This window comes from Podarcis bocagei, assembly GCF_964188305.1.
Source record: "Podarcis bocagei genome assembly, chromosome: 4".
Classification (NCBI taxonomy): domain Eukaryota; kingdom Metazoa; phylum Chordata; class Lepidosauria; order Squamata; family Lacertidae; genus Podarcis; species Podarcis bocagei.
The window spans coordinates 24,761,687-24,778,191 of record NC_138128.1 but is presented as its reverse complement, the minus strand read 5'-3'; the positions used below and the strand labels follow the sequence as shown (position 1 = coordinate 24,778,191).

Genomic DNA, 16,505 nt, shown 5'->3' with positions numbered 1-16,505 from the left:
ACGTTACGATTTCCCTTTGCAAAGCTTCCGACCACCCAGATCGGCATTGTTTAGTCTTGCAGTGGTAGCACCCCATAAACGCCTTGCACGAGAAAGGCGTCGTTCTGTGACCCTGGGGAACATCCTTTGCAAAGACGGTGATGTAATAATGTAGCCCTGTGTCTGCATAACTTGGGGAATTGCAAATGATATTATGAGCTTGTTTTGCAGCCTGCTGCTATTCTGTTTCGCTGGTGGGTTTGGGGAAGCACTTCTGCAGGAGAAGGCACCAACTACCCCTCCTTAATCTTTGGCAATTGACAAAATAAGCAATGCTTTTTCAAACAATGATTATCCAGAATTGAAAATCTAGCACTTTTGGGGAGAGGGGTTGTTACCAAGCTCTCCAAACGTTTTAGGGTGCAAATTGCTTTATACTCCTTCCCTCACACATTTTCACCAAGTCACTGTTGTTGACCCTCAGTACCCCATCTGTAAAATGGGAATATTTGTCAGGAGTTCATGGCTGACAAGGGTGGAATATAATCCCTCCCTAAGTCCCATTCACTGCAGTCTAGAGCACTCTAGAGGAAGTAAAAGTTTCTGAGCATCAGTAGTATTACCATCATACCAGGATGCCAGCATATTTTCCACAGACTTTCTCATTTCTATTCTACGCCTGTTGCCAGAATCTTGTATGAGGTCTCATATTTTTTATTTATCAGGTTTTGCTACATCCCTAACAAATGTTGTTCTGCTATAGCAGATACTCTCCTTTGCCCTCAACAATTCCTTATCTGAGGGAGTCTGACAAGAGTTTTCAGCATCTTCTGACATCAGTGGCGATGTGGGCCCTTAGCCAGCCTTGTCCTGCAGCTTGGTACTGCGCTAAAAAACTAAGTTACAAATGAAGCCTTCTTCGTGCTGGTCTAGGCACTATCTGAATTGTCCGTAAATGGATGCAGGCATAATGCTTAATCATGGTTAGTGCCAACCATGGTCTGTTGGCTTAATTTATCCCAGTGAAATCATCCTTTACATAGCAAACAAAATCAGAATGCAGCAAAAAAAAATCACAGTTTAGCTTTCTGAGTTATAAACTCTGCCCCATGGTGGATATTACAGTGGTGCCTCGCAAGACGAAAAGAATCCGTTCTGTGATTCTCTTCGTCTAGCGGTTTTTTCGTCTTGCGAAGCAAGCCCATTGACGGATTAGCGGATTAGCGCTATTAGCGGCTTTTAGCGGCTCTTAGCGGCTTATCTGCTGATCGGATCAGCTGATAAGTGGCTTAGCGGCTTAGAAAAAGGGGGGAAAGGGGAAAAAACCAGCAGGAACTCGCAAGACATTGTCGTCTTGCGAAGCAAGCCCATAGGAGATTCGTTTTGCGAAGCACCTCCAAAACGGAAAACTCTTTCGTCTAGCGAGTTTTCCGTCTTGCAAGGCGTCTTGCGGGGCACCACTGTATTCACTGTCATATTGCAAACAGGGTTTGCAAACTGGCTTAAACCATGGTTTTGTCAGTGGAGGTGAAAGGTTACACTCCTCCCTAGGCAGTTCAAATCACGGTTTTTCAAAACCACTTCAAACCATGGCTTCAGATTCTGGTTTGTAGCTGCACAAGCAGTCAACACCCACATTTTATGTAGCCCCAGATGTTTGCTGAAGTGCCCCATTCTTCCATCTCGCATCAGAGTTCCCATTTGTTTCTCCTTTTCCTCCTGGCTTCTAAAAGTTGATTCTTACATAGCAAGAAAAATTGTACAATGTACATTTTAAAAAAAAGCCAGAGGGAGAAAACTGATTTTGCTAAAGTTGCTTGCATGAAGGAACTTTCAATTTCTCGAAAATTCCCATAAGGAAAATCTCCAAAGTAGCACCTTATTACTTGTGAATTGTGAGGAGAAATTGGCTAGTTGCATGGGGAAATGGGACGTCTGGGTCTTTAGCTGTAATCTGTGCTATTTCAGCTATAAAGTCTCCCTGTGCTCTGGGGTAAGATCATTACCTTCTGCTTGCTGCCAAAAGTGGGTAGAAAAGGAGGCTGTCAGAATCACTTTTTAACATACATAAAAAATAATAACACTGTGGATGTAGGGAACAGCCTTATCCCCTGTCAGACTCTTTGTCTGTCTAGCCTAGTATGGTCTGTTCTGGATCGCAGCAATTGTCCTCTGTCTCAGGTGGAGGTCTTTTAGATAGCGATGTCAGAGATTGTTCTGCACTCAAGGCATGTGCTCGCATCACTGAAATCCCCTGTGAAATTTTGCACAGCCTTTTTAGACTATTTGGAGCCTGGGCGTGGGGCAGAACCCAAGATCCAGAAAAAAAGGCCTGATTTACATGGCACATACAGGTTTTAAAACACACAGAAAGGGACAAAAAATAATAATACCACTGGTCTGGAAAGAGATAACAGAGGATGGAGTCGGTACCATGTTCTCTGATGTCCTAAGATGCTTCTTGATACTACAACCGTAATAGGCTGCTATTTTACCTTGCAAGGAAAAGCGTAAAATCCATTGTCAGTCTTTCCACTCACGAAAAAGTGCTAAATGCCATTCTTGTAAGGTGGCGTCGTTTCAGACATTCAGTTTTGAACCAGGTCAGTCCAGTTAATTTCCATTTGTGCATATATCTCTCCCCTTCCCACACCAGCCCCTGTTTTAAAAAATAATAAATTAATTGACTTGCTGTTGGCGAGCTGCGCTGATTGGGTACTCGGAGAGCTGAAAGTATGAGCCAGGCCTGTGGAGGGACAGGTGCATTGATCAGACTTTGGAGGAAAGAGCTGCAACGAAAGAGAAACGGCTAGGGGTGGTTTTATTTTCTTTTTCCGAGGCCAATTAGGCGATTTTCGATCTGCTGCTGTTTGTTTTGCCAGAGTTCAGAGAGCCTTTTTTCTCTCCAGAGCGGGGCTCCTGTTCTGCTGTGTGTTAAGTGGCGAAGTGGGACTCTGCTGGCTCCGCTGTCATTTTTGCAGCTCCCAAAGACAAAACTGCTGTCAGCCAACCAGCTAAGTGAGGGTTTTTTTGTCCTTCTAGGGCAAAACGTCTTTGCAGCATCTTTGGAAGTTTGCTGCCGCTGTTTTTAGCCAGCCTTTCAAAACTGTTGTTTTGGTTATGAATCAGCGCTGTCTGTTCAACAGTCATAAAACTCTTTCCCCACTATAAATAGGCAGCAGCTCTTATTTTTGGATCTGATTGCCCCCTCAGCACCCCCACCCCTTCCCAGACACATTAACGCTGGGCAGTCTTTGCCCAGTCCGCCTTCACAACAGCCCTGTGAGTTATCTCATTATTGTTCCCATTTCACAGGAGTGAACTGAGTCAGGGAATCAGGAGTCACTCTGTGGGGTGAGTGGGGCTGAGAGACTTCAAAGAAGTGTGACTAGCCCAAGGTCACCCAGCAGCTGCATGTGGAGGAGCGGAGACGCGAACCCGGTTCCCCAGATTATGAGTCTACCGCTCCTAACCACTACACCACACTGGCTTTACCATGGCTTTATAAACTTGAGGTGTATATTTTTAGAACCCACCTCTCATTGTTTTAAACCGTTTTAAATATTATGTTTTAATGTTTAACTCATCCTGAGGCCTTAGGGTGAAGGGCTAATAATAATAATAATAATAAGAAGAAGAATAGGAACAACAACTTAACAACAACCCAAACCTTCCCAACTGGAAAGTCATTTGGATTCTGCAAACCAATCCCCCCCCCCTAAAAAACCCCACCTTAAGAAATATATCAGATCTTATTGAAACTTTTCTGGCTTCCCTCAGAAGTCCCTGAATGTAACACCTGAGGAAAAGCCTCCAAACTTTCATGGTGTGAAATTCAGCAGGAACCAAGAGATGTGCAGAACTTCCCTGGTCTTCTCAAATTCTTTTGGCTCCCCCTGAATTTCCTCAGATGTTTCATGTGAAGAGAAACCCCTTTCACTTTGGCACTAAAAGAGATGGGCATTGGCCATGCTCGCTTTTGTCCTAGGCCCAGAAGTGGGGGGGGGTGGGTGCAGGAGTTCCAGCAGGGAAGGTGTGAGGCCCTCAATCTGACCTAGCAAGGACATCGCTCCCATGGACCGGGTTAATGAGAGGGCAGGGCAGGGTGGCGAGGTTTGGACGCACCAACCGGGCTACTTATCACTTGATACCATTTGAAGTTAACTGATGACATGCTCCTGCCTGCCTGCTATTTGCCTTGGGGCCAGCCATTGCTCTTTTTGCTTTTAAAATGAAAAGGCTCGCGGTGGGAAAACACACTTTTTAAAGATGTTGTTGCCCCTTGCTGCTTGACTTTCATCTAGAACGAATTCACAATTCACAGGGTTTTTTTTTTAAAAAAAATGTCCCTGGGGTAATTGGAAAAAGGTTTCAGGTGTTCACATTGCCTTATGTCCTTCTCTCTTAATATTAAGCCTTTCTGCATGCGTGAGTGCAGCCTTAGTGAAAGAAAGCAGCAGCAAAGTGATGTGAGAAACTATAAAAACAGAACACACTTTGACAGGGAAGGAGGGAACGTAGACACTGAAAAAGCATTTCGTGTGTCTGCGCCCCCTCGTGTGGTAAAATCATGGAATAGCAGAGTTAATATATTTTGCTCATGTGTGCTGACAAAGCTTTAGGTGGAACAAAAAAAATGCGTGGAAAGGTCATGCACCTCAAAGCTAGAACTAAATGCAATTGGCTGAATTAGAAATTGTTAATTCTGCTTTTGCATTTAGGAATAAGGCAAAGCAGATTGCAACTAAAGAATCTCACTCGAAAGAAACTGAAGTTTTAATAGCTGTGTAATGGCAGCAGTCAGGGGAATTGTTTTGCAGCATAGAATCATAGAATTGTAGAGTTGGAAGGGAACCCCAGGGTCATCTAGTCCAACCCCCTGCAATGCAGGAATCTCAGCTAAAGCATCCATGACAGATGGCCATCCAGCCTCAGAAATGCTTGTTTTTTTCTGCTCAAACAATATGAGGACTTAAAACGCATAGGATTCCATTGCTTTTAAAACAGCCACAAGGTGGGACAATGTGCAATTGCCAGGGTGCACCTGACGTTTCCTTGCAAAGTGATCTAGGTCACTTTTCCCAGATCAGGTTTTGTAACTTGGTTTTGCTTTTGAATCCCGCCACAGGTATGCCGAGAGTACCAGCGTGGCAATTGTAACCGAGGAGAAAACGATTGCCGGTTCGCTCACCCTGCCGACAGTGCAATGATTGATACCAATGACAACACCGTTACCGTCTGCATGGATTACATCAAAGGGAGATGCTCAAGGGAAAAGTGCAAATATTTCCACCCTCCTGCACACCTGCAAGCTAAGATAAAAGCTGCCCAGTACCAGGTCAACCAAGCAGCAGCTGCTCAGGCAGCAGCTACTGCAGCAGCCATGGTGAGTCCAAAGAAAGAAATGATTGCAAAAGCAGTAACATTGTCAGCTGCAGGACAGTATTAATGTATTAACTCTCCTTGCTGAAGATATTATTGTTCAGGTATCCCATTCCTTACGTATTCCAGTAAGCTTCCAAGGATGTGATGCCACTTCTGCTCTTAAGTAGTTTCAGGTTCTCCTTCAAAAAGGAAAAAATAAATTTATCATAGAGTCTTTCCGTGTGTACATGGCTTGTGTATATATGTATGTACCCAGATGTACATAACATTAGCCATGCGCCTGTGAATGTACCGAGAGACAGGCATTTAGCGTGATGGTAACACACATCCGTTTATACCTGCCCATCTATAGCTTTTGATATGCATGTATATGCTTGTCAGGATCAGTCCATATCGGCAGTTTTTTCTGCAGCATTTCAGACGTAAGAATTGCACAAGCAGTTGGTGCATTCCTCATCAGATCTCACGATCTGCCATTTCCTTTTGCTTCATTTCCTGTGCTATGTTCAACAGATAATATGCCTTTATAAAGAGGTACATTTTTTTTTTTGCCTCACTTCCTGCACAATATGCCCCCTCCCTCCTCCTCTTCCATCTTCTTCATTGGAGTTTTTATTTCTGTTTTTTCCCTGATGACAAATCTGCACGACCCTCCCTGTGCATCTTATTTGCCTTGTAAATGCTGTCTGCTAATTCCTTCCTGAATATAACGGGTCATAACTGGCTATTTCATGATTCCAGAACACAACTATTTCACAAAACCAAGGTCCCTCTCCAACTTTTTTTGCTGGGTGGGGGAAACAATCTTATTAGGAGCTGTTGTGGGTCCTCTGTTGCAGGGGCACAAATGCAACATTTCACATGAAGAACAAACCCTGACAAAGCCTGAGTTTCAGATGGGTAACACACAAATAATAGTCTTGGTAGCAGAGAAGTAACATCCAGAGTTCTGCTCATTTGGACACACCCTGAGAAATATATATGCATATTCCAATTATTGCTTGTCTAAAACGTACACGTCACTGAATAGATATGCATTAAATATTTCAGGTTTGGGCCTTCTTTCCCTGTATGAGGTTTCACAGTAACTTTAAAATATATGATTTAATTGGTGAGGGGGTGGCAATAGGGTCTGGAACTACTTAGGAGCAGGCACACCCAACAGCAAGACTGTTAACTTGAATTGAGGGGCCTGAAATCATTTTATTTTTATTATTATTACTGTGTTTCTCTTAAACATAACTATGGTGTAACGAATAATTGCACAACTGGGAAGTTAACCATGACATGGAGTAGCTAAACTGCAGCATACTGGGGCAGGGAGCTGAATTAGTTGGTGCGCGCACTGCTTAAAAATGTGATGGCGGGGTTGTCAAGCCAAAATAGCTATTTTAATGGGCCCCTTCTCCGTTCTTTGCTTAGCTGTTAGTGTCATCCTATATATTTTTCTACATAGCTACATGATTTGACCATTAAAATACTACTTCATGTGAAACGTTGTTGTGTGATCTTCATAGCACACTGCTGGACTACAGGAGAGAGGCCTTTCCCCCTGTGCTTATGGATACTTGAGCAAAAATACAGAAGGCAGACTCTCTTTCTCACTCTCTTCTCCTTCCTTCACCCTTTTTTCTCCCCCTGTTATAGAGTATCTTGTTTGTAATTAACTACATTAGAGGTGTATCCTCACAATAACAACTCAGTAGTGCCTTTATTGTGCATGCTTAGTCTTGTTATTCGTTGTATATGGCATTCCGATGATTTGTTTTTTATTTGTTTTTTCTCACCTACCCAAAAATGCACTGCTGCCCCCATGATGCACCTCTGCTTGCTGTTTATGTTAATGCGCTTGAACCCCACTGGCCCATTGCCATCATGTGCTCGCTGCCTGCTAATTAAGACTCAGTCGGCTGTCAAATCACTGAAGCGACCCCTCGAGGCAACCTTTGACCTGGTACTATGACCTTTCACCTTTTAGCTTGGCATGTAGCTTTACTGTAGATGCATTTAAAAAAAAAATTAAATTCTATTAGTAAATATTCCTTATTTCCTGTTATTAAAGTAACTGAAGCTCAAAGGGGAGAAAGAACTGAGTGTGGTTTCCTGATCCCGTTCATGGGGAAATTGAGCCGTTTAATCTTTCAGCCCATGTCCCCTAGGATGTAGGAAGCCCACATTCAGTTTAACTACCTTATAGCAGTTTCTAAAGGGAGTAAGATGGGATTTTAAATATATATTTATATATATATATAAAGAAATGTATATAATATATATGAGATATATCTATTTGTATCGGTTTGGTTGGCATGGCTTAACAATATTCTTAAAGTAGATTTAACATTTGTAATGCAATGTTAAAAAATGAAGAAGAAGTACCAGCATGGAATGGTACATTTTTATTTTTGCATGAGTAGTTAAGACTTTTGGGGTTTGCGGGAGTAAACTTCTAATATTATATTAACCTGTTTCATTCACTCTGTTAAGATTTCTCTTTAACATGGCTTTTACTTGTCAATTCTCATGGAGCTAGCAGTGCAGCTTTCTTTATTTACACCCCACCCCACCCCGACCCCCACCCCCGGTATTGCTGCCTCCTTACTAGAAACCTGAAGCTTTATATTGTAGAAATATGCTAGTGTATAGATCTCGAGCACTGTCACTACACAATGCCATATTTTGGAGGGCAAATATTCCTTACTTTAAATCTTCAGCTTTGCCCTTTCCTTGAATAGTAAAGTCCGCTACGCTGCTTGCTTGCTCAAGGATATATATATATATATTAAAAGGATGGTGCCTGTTGGTTGTTCCTCCTACTGATTTTTCTGTTTCTTTTCTCTCTTTTTCTCTCTCCCTGCTCCATCCCCACCTTCCTTTTTATTTTCTTCATTATTTTTATTTTTTTATTAAAAAACCTGGGCTATCTTATACTCATCCTCCATTAGGGAATTCCTCAAGCTGTACTCCCCCCATTACCAAAGAGGCCTGCGCTTGAAAAAACCAATGGTGCCACAGCTGTCTTTAATACTGGTATCTTCCAATACCAGCAGGCTCTTGCAAACATGCAATTGCAACAGCATACAGCCTTCCTTCCACCAGGTAAGTGACGCAGCTTCCCTCTGCCCGCGCGGGAGCCAGGCACAAGCCAAGGTCACAGGAGGACTTCCCCATATCTTAGCAGGCCTCGGAGGCTAAGGATTAGTTGCTAGCTAGAGAGCCAAGGGACAGAGATCCCCGCAGGGTTGGCCCTTTGTGAGTAGGGAAGGAAGACAGTCTTGCTGCTAAACTGCAGATTCTGCATATGTTTGTCTTGAAAGCAAGGTGTCTGGGTGCTTTCTGGCCTAATGTGACAATCTGCATCTTCAAAGTGTGTGATCTTACGTTTCAAAAACAGCATTTGAAGTCTTTCCCCTTGTGCCTCTTTTGCCTAATCCTCCATTTCACCTCTCTTCAGCTGTTTGGTATGGTTCTTTTTTATATATATAAAAAATTGTTGTAAGACCCCTTTGCTCTAGACTGCGTAACAAATCATTCCTGTATGTCGTAACCGCCTTCTAAAGCCTATTATGGAAGACAAGACCCATTAACCTTTTAATTGTTTACTGGGGGGTGGGGAGAGACACAAACCTTTTGGAGCTTTGCCGTTGATTTTATCGTGAGCGAGACCAACCATTATTATCCATTTCTATACCGCTTGATATTTTAAAGGGAAAAAATCTCAAAGCGGGTTACGACACATTGAAACGTCAAATAAAACAACCCAGAATAAAACATTTGCTGAAGGAAGTCAAGTTCAGAATGTAAATTCCACCACCACTTAGTCTGAAAGAAGACGCACTCGGGTGCTTTTGTGCTCCTAGAATTTATGTCCTGAGATCCCTAAGTTGGAACTAAACTGGAGAGTCCATTGGGAAGATCCCTGCCGGAAGGATCAGTGGCAGAATTGGGTTGCTTTGTCCCTGCTACTGTATCGTATACAAATCAAGATACGAATTTCCCTTAATCCACTCACCCAACCACCTTGCCTAACAGGAAAGGAAAGTTGAGACAGAACCCCAGAAAGAACGCTCAAGCATGGCCAGTGTTACAGATATCAGCCATTGGATTTGTGGCGTACCTGGGCAAGAGCAGGGGCCCCCATTGTGCTGGCTGTTAGTAGAGACACTGCCACCTGCTTTCCAGTCCCATTTTCCCCCCAAAGGAGGGTGGCACTCTAACATGCCATGGACTTGACTTCCACAGTTATTTAAAGCCCACTTTAAACATTCCTGCGAAGTTGACCATTACATCCCACTTAAGGGTTGTTTGCTTCCTTGCACCCCTACATGCCAAGGAATAACCAGGGTCACACAGGGTTCTAAGTTCCAGGGTTCCAGGGGCTACACAGGTAGTAAAGGCTCGCCACTGCAGATGTTTCATCCCTAAACACACGAGAGGATAGGAGGGGATCTCAGGAGCAGGACTAAACACATGGCTCCATAGCCCCTTTGTATTTTGTGTTGTCCCTTCATGCAAGTAACATGTGAGAAGGTGCTAAGATGTTCCCAGGGCCACCATTGATTTTGTGTAAAAAGTTGCACAAGAGCGGGTGCTTTGGGCAAAGCGCTGCACATAAAACTGGTGATTACGTGTTCAGGTGAGGATGACAAAGTCATACGTAATCTCTTTTAAAGGGTACAGAGTCCTTGCTAAACCCATTTCTGCTCCGCCTAAAATCAATGGCAAAAACTCGCTTAGGTTTCCATTGTGATTCCCAGTGCTTCAGCAGGAGTGAAACAATAATATTAGCTTCTGGGAAGATCTGGCCTGCTTGGTCTCTTACTGCATTTATTGAGATAAATATATGGAATGGTATGTTGGCACTATTTCACATGTCGTTGTGTGAAATGAACTGTTTCGTATCCTAATGAGAACATACCTCTTTGTGTGCTAAATTCTGCTAGAGAAATATTGAGGGACTCTAATGGGTTTCTTCCCCCATTTACTACTTTAAATCAAACTTTGTCTTGAGCTGGGGGGGAAATGGAAGATAAAGTTTGAATTAGCAAGTTTTGAATTACACCTTGATTAGTGAATTAAAACTTTTAAAGTCAAGGTGATGAATGTAATAACAGGGGTGTTATTTTTAATTACTGATAAACAAAGGGGTCCTACACAACTGTCTCCCCCCCCCCCATTCCTGCCAGTTTTTGCACCACAGGTTTTCATTGCTGCCTTACATTCATTTGCTGCAAACCCTGTGCAAGAATGTGTGTTGGTTTAAAATGTCAGTCTAAGATTAAAACCGAAAGCATGCGTAGTTAAATTTCAGTAAATAATTATGAAGAAAAGCAAATGCTTTTTTCATTACATATGTACAAGTAAATTAAATGTACAGATTATAGAACTAATAATATGTAGGTGAAAATGGCATAAAAACAACAACAACAATAATACAGATAATGCTGATGGTGTATAATATGTGCACATTATGCTTGTCAAAAGAAGAAGATAGGTCTCAATCTCAAGGGACAATTAAAGAATAAACACAAGGGAAGTGGAGGCAGAGGTGAGCCAGGAAAAAATATGCCCTTTCAGTTGCAATAGATTCAACCCAATGCCCTTTGTTCATAGAAATATTCCTTCTGTGATTGCAAGGGCTTTGACCTCCACTAACAAAAGAGTTGAAGCTTAATTTCTCCAATTCTGCCTCCCTTTTGCAGTCACTTGTACCACCTGTCAGAGTGGCCAAGGGGGTTCCCCCCAAAAAAGCTGTGGAACAGTTTTCAGAGCCACAAAGTGAAGGGGTATTGGCCAAAATTTTATCCTCACTTTCATTAGCAGGAACCAGGAGCGCTCTCTCCATCAGCAAAACTCCACTCACAGAAGATGTGTGTGTTTGCATGCACACAATTGATGGAGAGGGGGTTATGCTGTCCTGCTAAGTCCAGAGAAAAGCAGCTAAGCTATATCCATTCATAAAAACCCAACTGGCCCATATCAGTGGCTAACCCTGTGTTGCATCCAGACTAACGTAAGTGGACTTAGTTCCCAGTGCAATCAGTGGGATTTAAGTCAAGACAAACTTGTCCCCTTCCTTTCAACAGGATCTTTGTTCAACTCAGTCTGGATCCAGCCCAATGCCTTCAAAATAGATTAGTACTAATAATGCCACACAGTAGTGACTCATCATTTACAAAGTTTTTTTAGTAGTTAAAATTTCGAAAGCAACTTCGAATATCATAATTCATTTGTATGGTAGTGGTAATTGTATGCAACAGATACAAGAAAATTATATAATTTAAAACCAGTTTGCCAATAACTGTTGTAATTCCAGCATGTGTTTGTTCCCACTGACTTCTTTAGTTGCAAAACTGCTAGAGAAATCTGCAGAGGGCACTATAGTAACATCCAGGACATTTCCCCTTGCAGAAAGTATCAGCACATCTTCTGCTTACTAAGGGGGCAGTGAGAACAGTTGACCTCCATCCTGACAGAGTGCTCTCTTCGCACAGCCCCAGATGCAGAACCCACAATTAGTGTGGATCTCAGCAGCATAGAACACCTTTGTGTGTTTGGTTGCCCGCACATAGATGCCATCAAGCTCGGATCACTCTTGAATCTGCATATATTGAAGGGTGCGTTGCTCTCACAGGTGCATTTCCACTTGCAGACATCACACTAAATGTGCATCCATTGAAGGATGGGGCCAATGCTACATTTAGGTGTGCATGTAGCCTCATATGTAGAGAATCACAGGGGCGCAATGGCGCCCCTAAATTATCCTAACATATCCTGCATGTGCCAGTATTTAGGGTGGCACCTGCCTGATACGCAGTGTTGCAAACTTTTGTAGTTCTGATTTAATATCTGAAATCAAGGCACTAGATCTCCGTACAAGTGAGAAGTATCACAATCCAATAATGTCCTGCAGGTTTAAAAACAAGAATGATAATTTAAGCCAATTTTCAGGGAAATTAGTTTGAGACCCAGCAGGCTTTACGCACTTAGTAAGGAATGGATTAATTAAAATTGGTGATATTAAAAACCAACAACTCAAGCTTCTTCTCATGCTGTTAGAGCCTTCATTACCCTTACTGCCCTAGCTCATTTTAATCAAAATGCCAGCACACAGTTCAATCTGCTTTTCCTCCTGCCCTGCTCATGTCAGACTAGTTCTAATTGACCACCACCTTGCTGTTTGAGTTGACTGTGCTGATGGTTACATGCCACTGTTTCCCATAATAACCAATTTTTTCTTCTTTGTTCAAATGAGATTTTCCTAATTACACGTGTGATGGGTTGTTTTTAATTCTTTTCCCTTTGCAAATCCACCTTCCTGTTGCAATGCATGATGGGCAGGCTCAATATTGTGCATGACACCCGCTACAAGTGTTGGTAGGTGCCAGCTTTGTTTCTTGATTATCTTTTTTTAAAAAAAATCTGTTTAGCAGCTCACAGACTCTCAAAATCCACTGCTGGGTCTTTAACATGTAGCTATTGTGCCAATCCATTTCCCCTCCTCCCCCCTTTCCCCTTGCACTAACAACTTGTCAATTAAATGCACTTGCTTCTATTTAATTGACTCAGAAATCCTAGAAGCCGTTTAGCAGACCAGGTGGCTGTGTGACACATCCCCCCCTTGCCCTATCTCCCCCCCACACACACACACACCGCCAACCCCCCCCCCCAATGCCACAATCTCCTTAGCAGCTCTGGTGGATTTTGACTGGACTCTGAGTTCCAGTTTTTTAGAAACTGTTGTGCGTCTTTCTTTCTTTTGAAAAGAAAAGAAAACATTCAGTTATATACTTCGTGCAAGTTAATCCAGAACTAGAATTTCAAGCCAGGAGATTATGAAATGTTAGAGCGGTTAAAAAAAGGGGGGGGAGGGAGAGACGGGTGGCAGTGGCGGAATAGTTATCGTGACATGTTAAAGAAAGGGGGTTACGTCTAGTTTGTTGGTTGACTATGAACTGGAATAATTGAGCTTGATTGTGTTGATTCCCGTGATTTGATGGTAACAAGCGTTTCTCCTCCTCTCTCCTCCTCCTCCTCTTTCATCTCTCTCCCTCCCCTCCTTCCTCGCTCTCCGGAATGTTGTCCCGCTTTTTGCTCTGCGATTGCATGTCACTTTGCTGGTGGTGATACCTCGTCCCCACGGCTTATCTGCTGATATAAATACCATACTCGACGATTCCGCCACTGTTGCCATGGTTTCCCATACTGCTACACTCTCCTGTATGTTTGCTTATATGATTTTCCTCCCGAAAGTTCCCATGGTGCACGGCGGTACGCCCACCACTGTGTCTGCAGCAGCAACATCTGCCACAAGCGTCCCCTTCGCTACAGCAGCCACAGCCAACCAGGTTTGCTAATTTACAGCTTTGTTTCTTAAAACATAACTCAGAATCAGTGCTTTTCAGAAGCATGGGGTTTTGTCCGTCCCCCCCCCCCTTTCGTTCTGTTTCGTTTTTTTGTTCGTTCGTACCTCTTGTTGGCCTACACATTTCCCTGAGATCCGCAGCATAGCTTAACTAGCCTTTTGCCTATGCTCAGAAAGGTTCTGCATCTCCATTTCCGGTACCAAAATATTAGGCACAATCTCTCTCAAGAATTACTCAGCATAGCAAGGACCCACTGCCTCCCCATCTGTTTTTAGAATAGTCAGAGAGCTTGGTAATAGAAGGAATTCAAGGCAACAGTACTTTGTTTTGTTGTACATAGAATTTTACCAGCATTTGTTAAGTGATGGATTAGAGTCTGGATAGGACTCCAACTCCCGCTCACCCCAGCCAGCATGGCCGGTGACCAGGAATTCTGGGAGCTGGAGTCCAACCAAATCTAGAAGGCCACGGGTCCCCACATCCCTGGAATAAAGGGTCAGGAACACAGTAATAATAAAATCATTACTATTGATGGCTGGAATGTTCCGAAGCTATCAAAATCTGAATGCTTAAGCTTTTATAGCACTGTGGCTTTCCTTTCAATTTTCAAATCAGTCAGGGGATTGACAGCCATGTCCATTGCAACCCAGATTACATTTACTCTTAGAAATCTATCGCAATTGCCTCTCTGCCTGGACAGTATAATTACAACAAACAGAAACATGGTAACAAGCCAGTAAGTAATAAAACTATTACGCTTCAGATATCAAACTTAGAATCAAATCTGACTCAAATTTAAGTATGTGATTTATTCATTTGGATGGCTCTTAATCCCACCATCAGTTACACAGCCAGTGATTCAAATGTTTGCGCAGATGCTTGACGATTAAATAGACAATATTTCAGGGCAACGCAGCACACAGTTCATAGCTCATGAATGGTAGACCGTCAGCTTTTGGATAAAACCATTCTGTTTGCCACACAAGTGAGCAAAGCGCTGTTACACTCAGGTCCTGCTTGCAAGGCTTCCTGGTTGGCCAATGCGAGAACAAAGATCCTGGACTTCTTGCATAGGCAAGCCAGAAAATCAAAGGGTATTCTCTTGGGCCACAGAACATGGTGTGCAATACAATCCTGCTAATCTTTTCTTGGAAAGAAGACCTGCAATATTCAGGCGGCTTACTCCCTAGTAAATTTTGAATTGCAGCCATGATATGCGCAGGACCCTACTGTTGTGCATGAATCAGCATAAATGCAGATGTTCTACACTTTTGCCACTGCGCCATCCATTGCTCCACATGTGCTCAGCAGAAGAATCGGTTGCATTGATGGCACTGCATATATATTTCCATTATTTCTGTCCCCCCTGCTTTCTTTGGCAGAATAACACGTCTGTGAACATTTTCAGACAATAAAGGATCACCCTTTAAGACTAGAGTGTTTGAACATGAACCAGCTTTCACTTCCTTCCTAAATGCATTATTAGTTTGCATTGCACCTTGCATTGATAAATGCATTGCGTGGAAAGTGGGAAATTCAAGGCAGACCACATTGGCAGCTACACTGGGAGCTGAGCGCAGGAGAATTCGTATAAAAGGATTTCTAGGGAATCATCATCAAGACAGGCCATAGCCTTTCCAAAACACTTGATGATGATCCATTAAATGCTGCTGGCCAGCATGCTCTGCCTTCCCCATGCTTGAACCTTACATGTGTAAAAAGAGTTACTTTTTCCATTCCTGGGGGATCCTTCCCCTCATCTTCCAAAATGTTGTGGGTTCAGCAACCCACCTGCTTAGACTGAGGTTCACCTTAGCTGTGCACTTGATGCTGCTGAATAACTGAGAGATGAACGGTAGGGAGCTGAAAGCAAGCATACCCTTGGGACTGCAGAAAACAGCTCATGCCTCAGTTGAAACTGAGTGGTTACAAAGACCGTAGGTGCTATGGCAACAGATTCATGCACATTTGCTAATGGTTCCTCTCCCACTCTCACCTGTGCAGCTTCACATTTGCTGTATAGTAGTACCTCATTTTGCTACCGGGATCCATTCTGGAGTCGCGGTCGCTGGCCGAAAAAGACGCTGGACAAAGTGCCACGTTTGTACACGCTCGTGGAGTGGTTTGTGCTTCTGTGCATGTGCGAGCGGCGAACCCTGAAGCAACCCGTTCCGGTACTTCCGGGTTTGCTGTGGACGTTCGGCAGGACGGGCGCTCACCGAGGTGGACGCTAGACGAGGTACCACTGTATAGGAAAGCAGAATCTGATCAGCCCTGTTCAGACATTCTCAATCAAACAATTCCAATCTTAGGGGCACAAGGCAGCTGTATGCTTGTTAGACCCATTCGCCCTTGTTGCATTCCCAATGACCCACTCCTGCAGCCCCCCCCATGCTAAATGTCTGTGGTGAATGGGCTGTTTGTGTTGGTTTCTCGTGCAGCATAGACTGATCATGCAGGGTTCTCAATAGGATGCGGTGCAAGGTCCCTGCCGCAAACGTCTGCTGTCAAGCAAGACAGAGGCTGTCAGTCCAGTTAGTGCTCCCCTGATGTACTCCCTCCCCACGCACACAGTTGGCATTGCACGAAGGAGAATTAACGGAACAGGGATACGAAGTTCATAGAGCAGTACAAACGATAGGAAGCCAATGTAAATTAGGTGTAAGTTATGCAGCTGTATCTTATCCGTAGTCCAGACTCCATTCAGGAGCAGGGCCACTGTCAGGTGAGCTGGCCGTCAAGAGGGAGAGCAAGCTTTTAAAATGGAGTTTAGACTTG

At 43.4% G+C, this 16,505-nt stretch overlaps 1 protein-coding gene across 24 annotated transcripts in view; it reads left to right on the top strand.

Moving 5' to 3' along the window:
• The window catches only part of MBNL1 (muscleblind like splicing regulator 1), a 183,877-nt gene that overhangs the window by 154,680 nt on the left and 12,692 nt on the right, over window positions 1-16,505 (top strand). For 11 of the 24 annotated variants that reach the window (XM_081190435.1, XM_081190427.1, XM_081190426.1 and 8 more), the window contains 5 exons: window positions 5,108-5,365; window positions 7,265-7,318; window positions 8,307-8,460; window positions 12,703-12,738; window positions 13,615-13,709. In XM_081190435.1, coding sequence (XP_081046561.1) covers window positions 5,108-5,365; window positions 7,265-7,318; window positions 8,307-8,460; window positions 12,703-12,738; window positions 13,615-13,709 — 597 coding nt within the window. The remainder of the gene's footprint in view (window positions 1-5,107; window positions 5,366-7,264; window positions 7,319-8,306; window positions 8,461-12,702; window positions 12,739-13,614; window positions 13,710-16,505) is intronic. The other 13 variants (XM_081190429.1, XM_081190444.1, XM_081190430.1 and 10 more) reach the window with 5 other exon arrangements.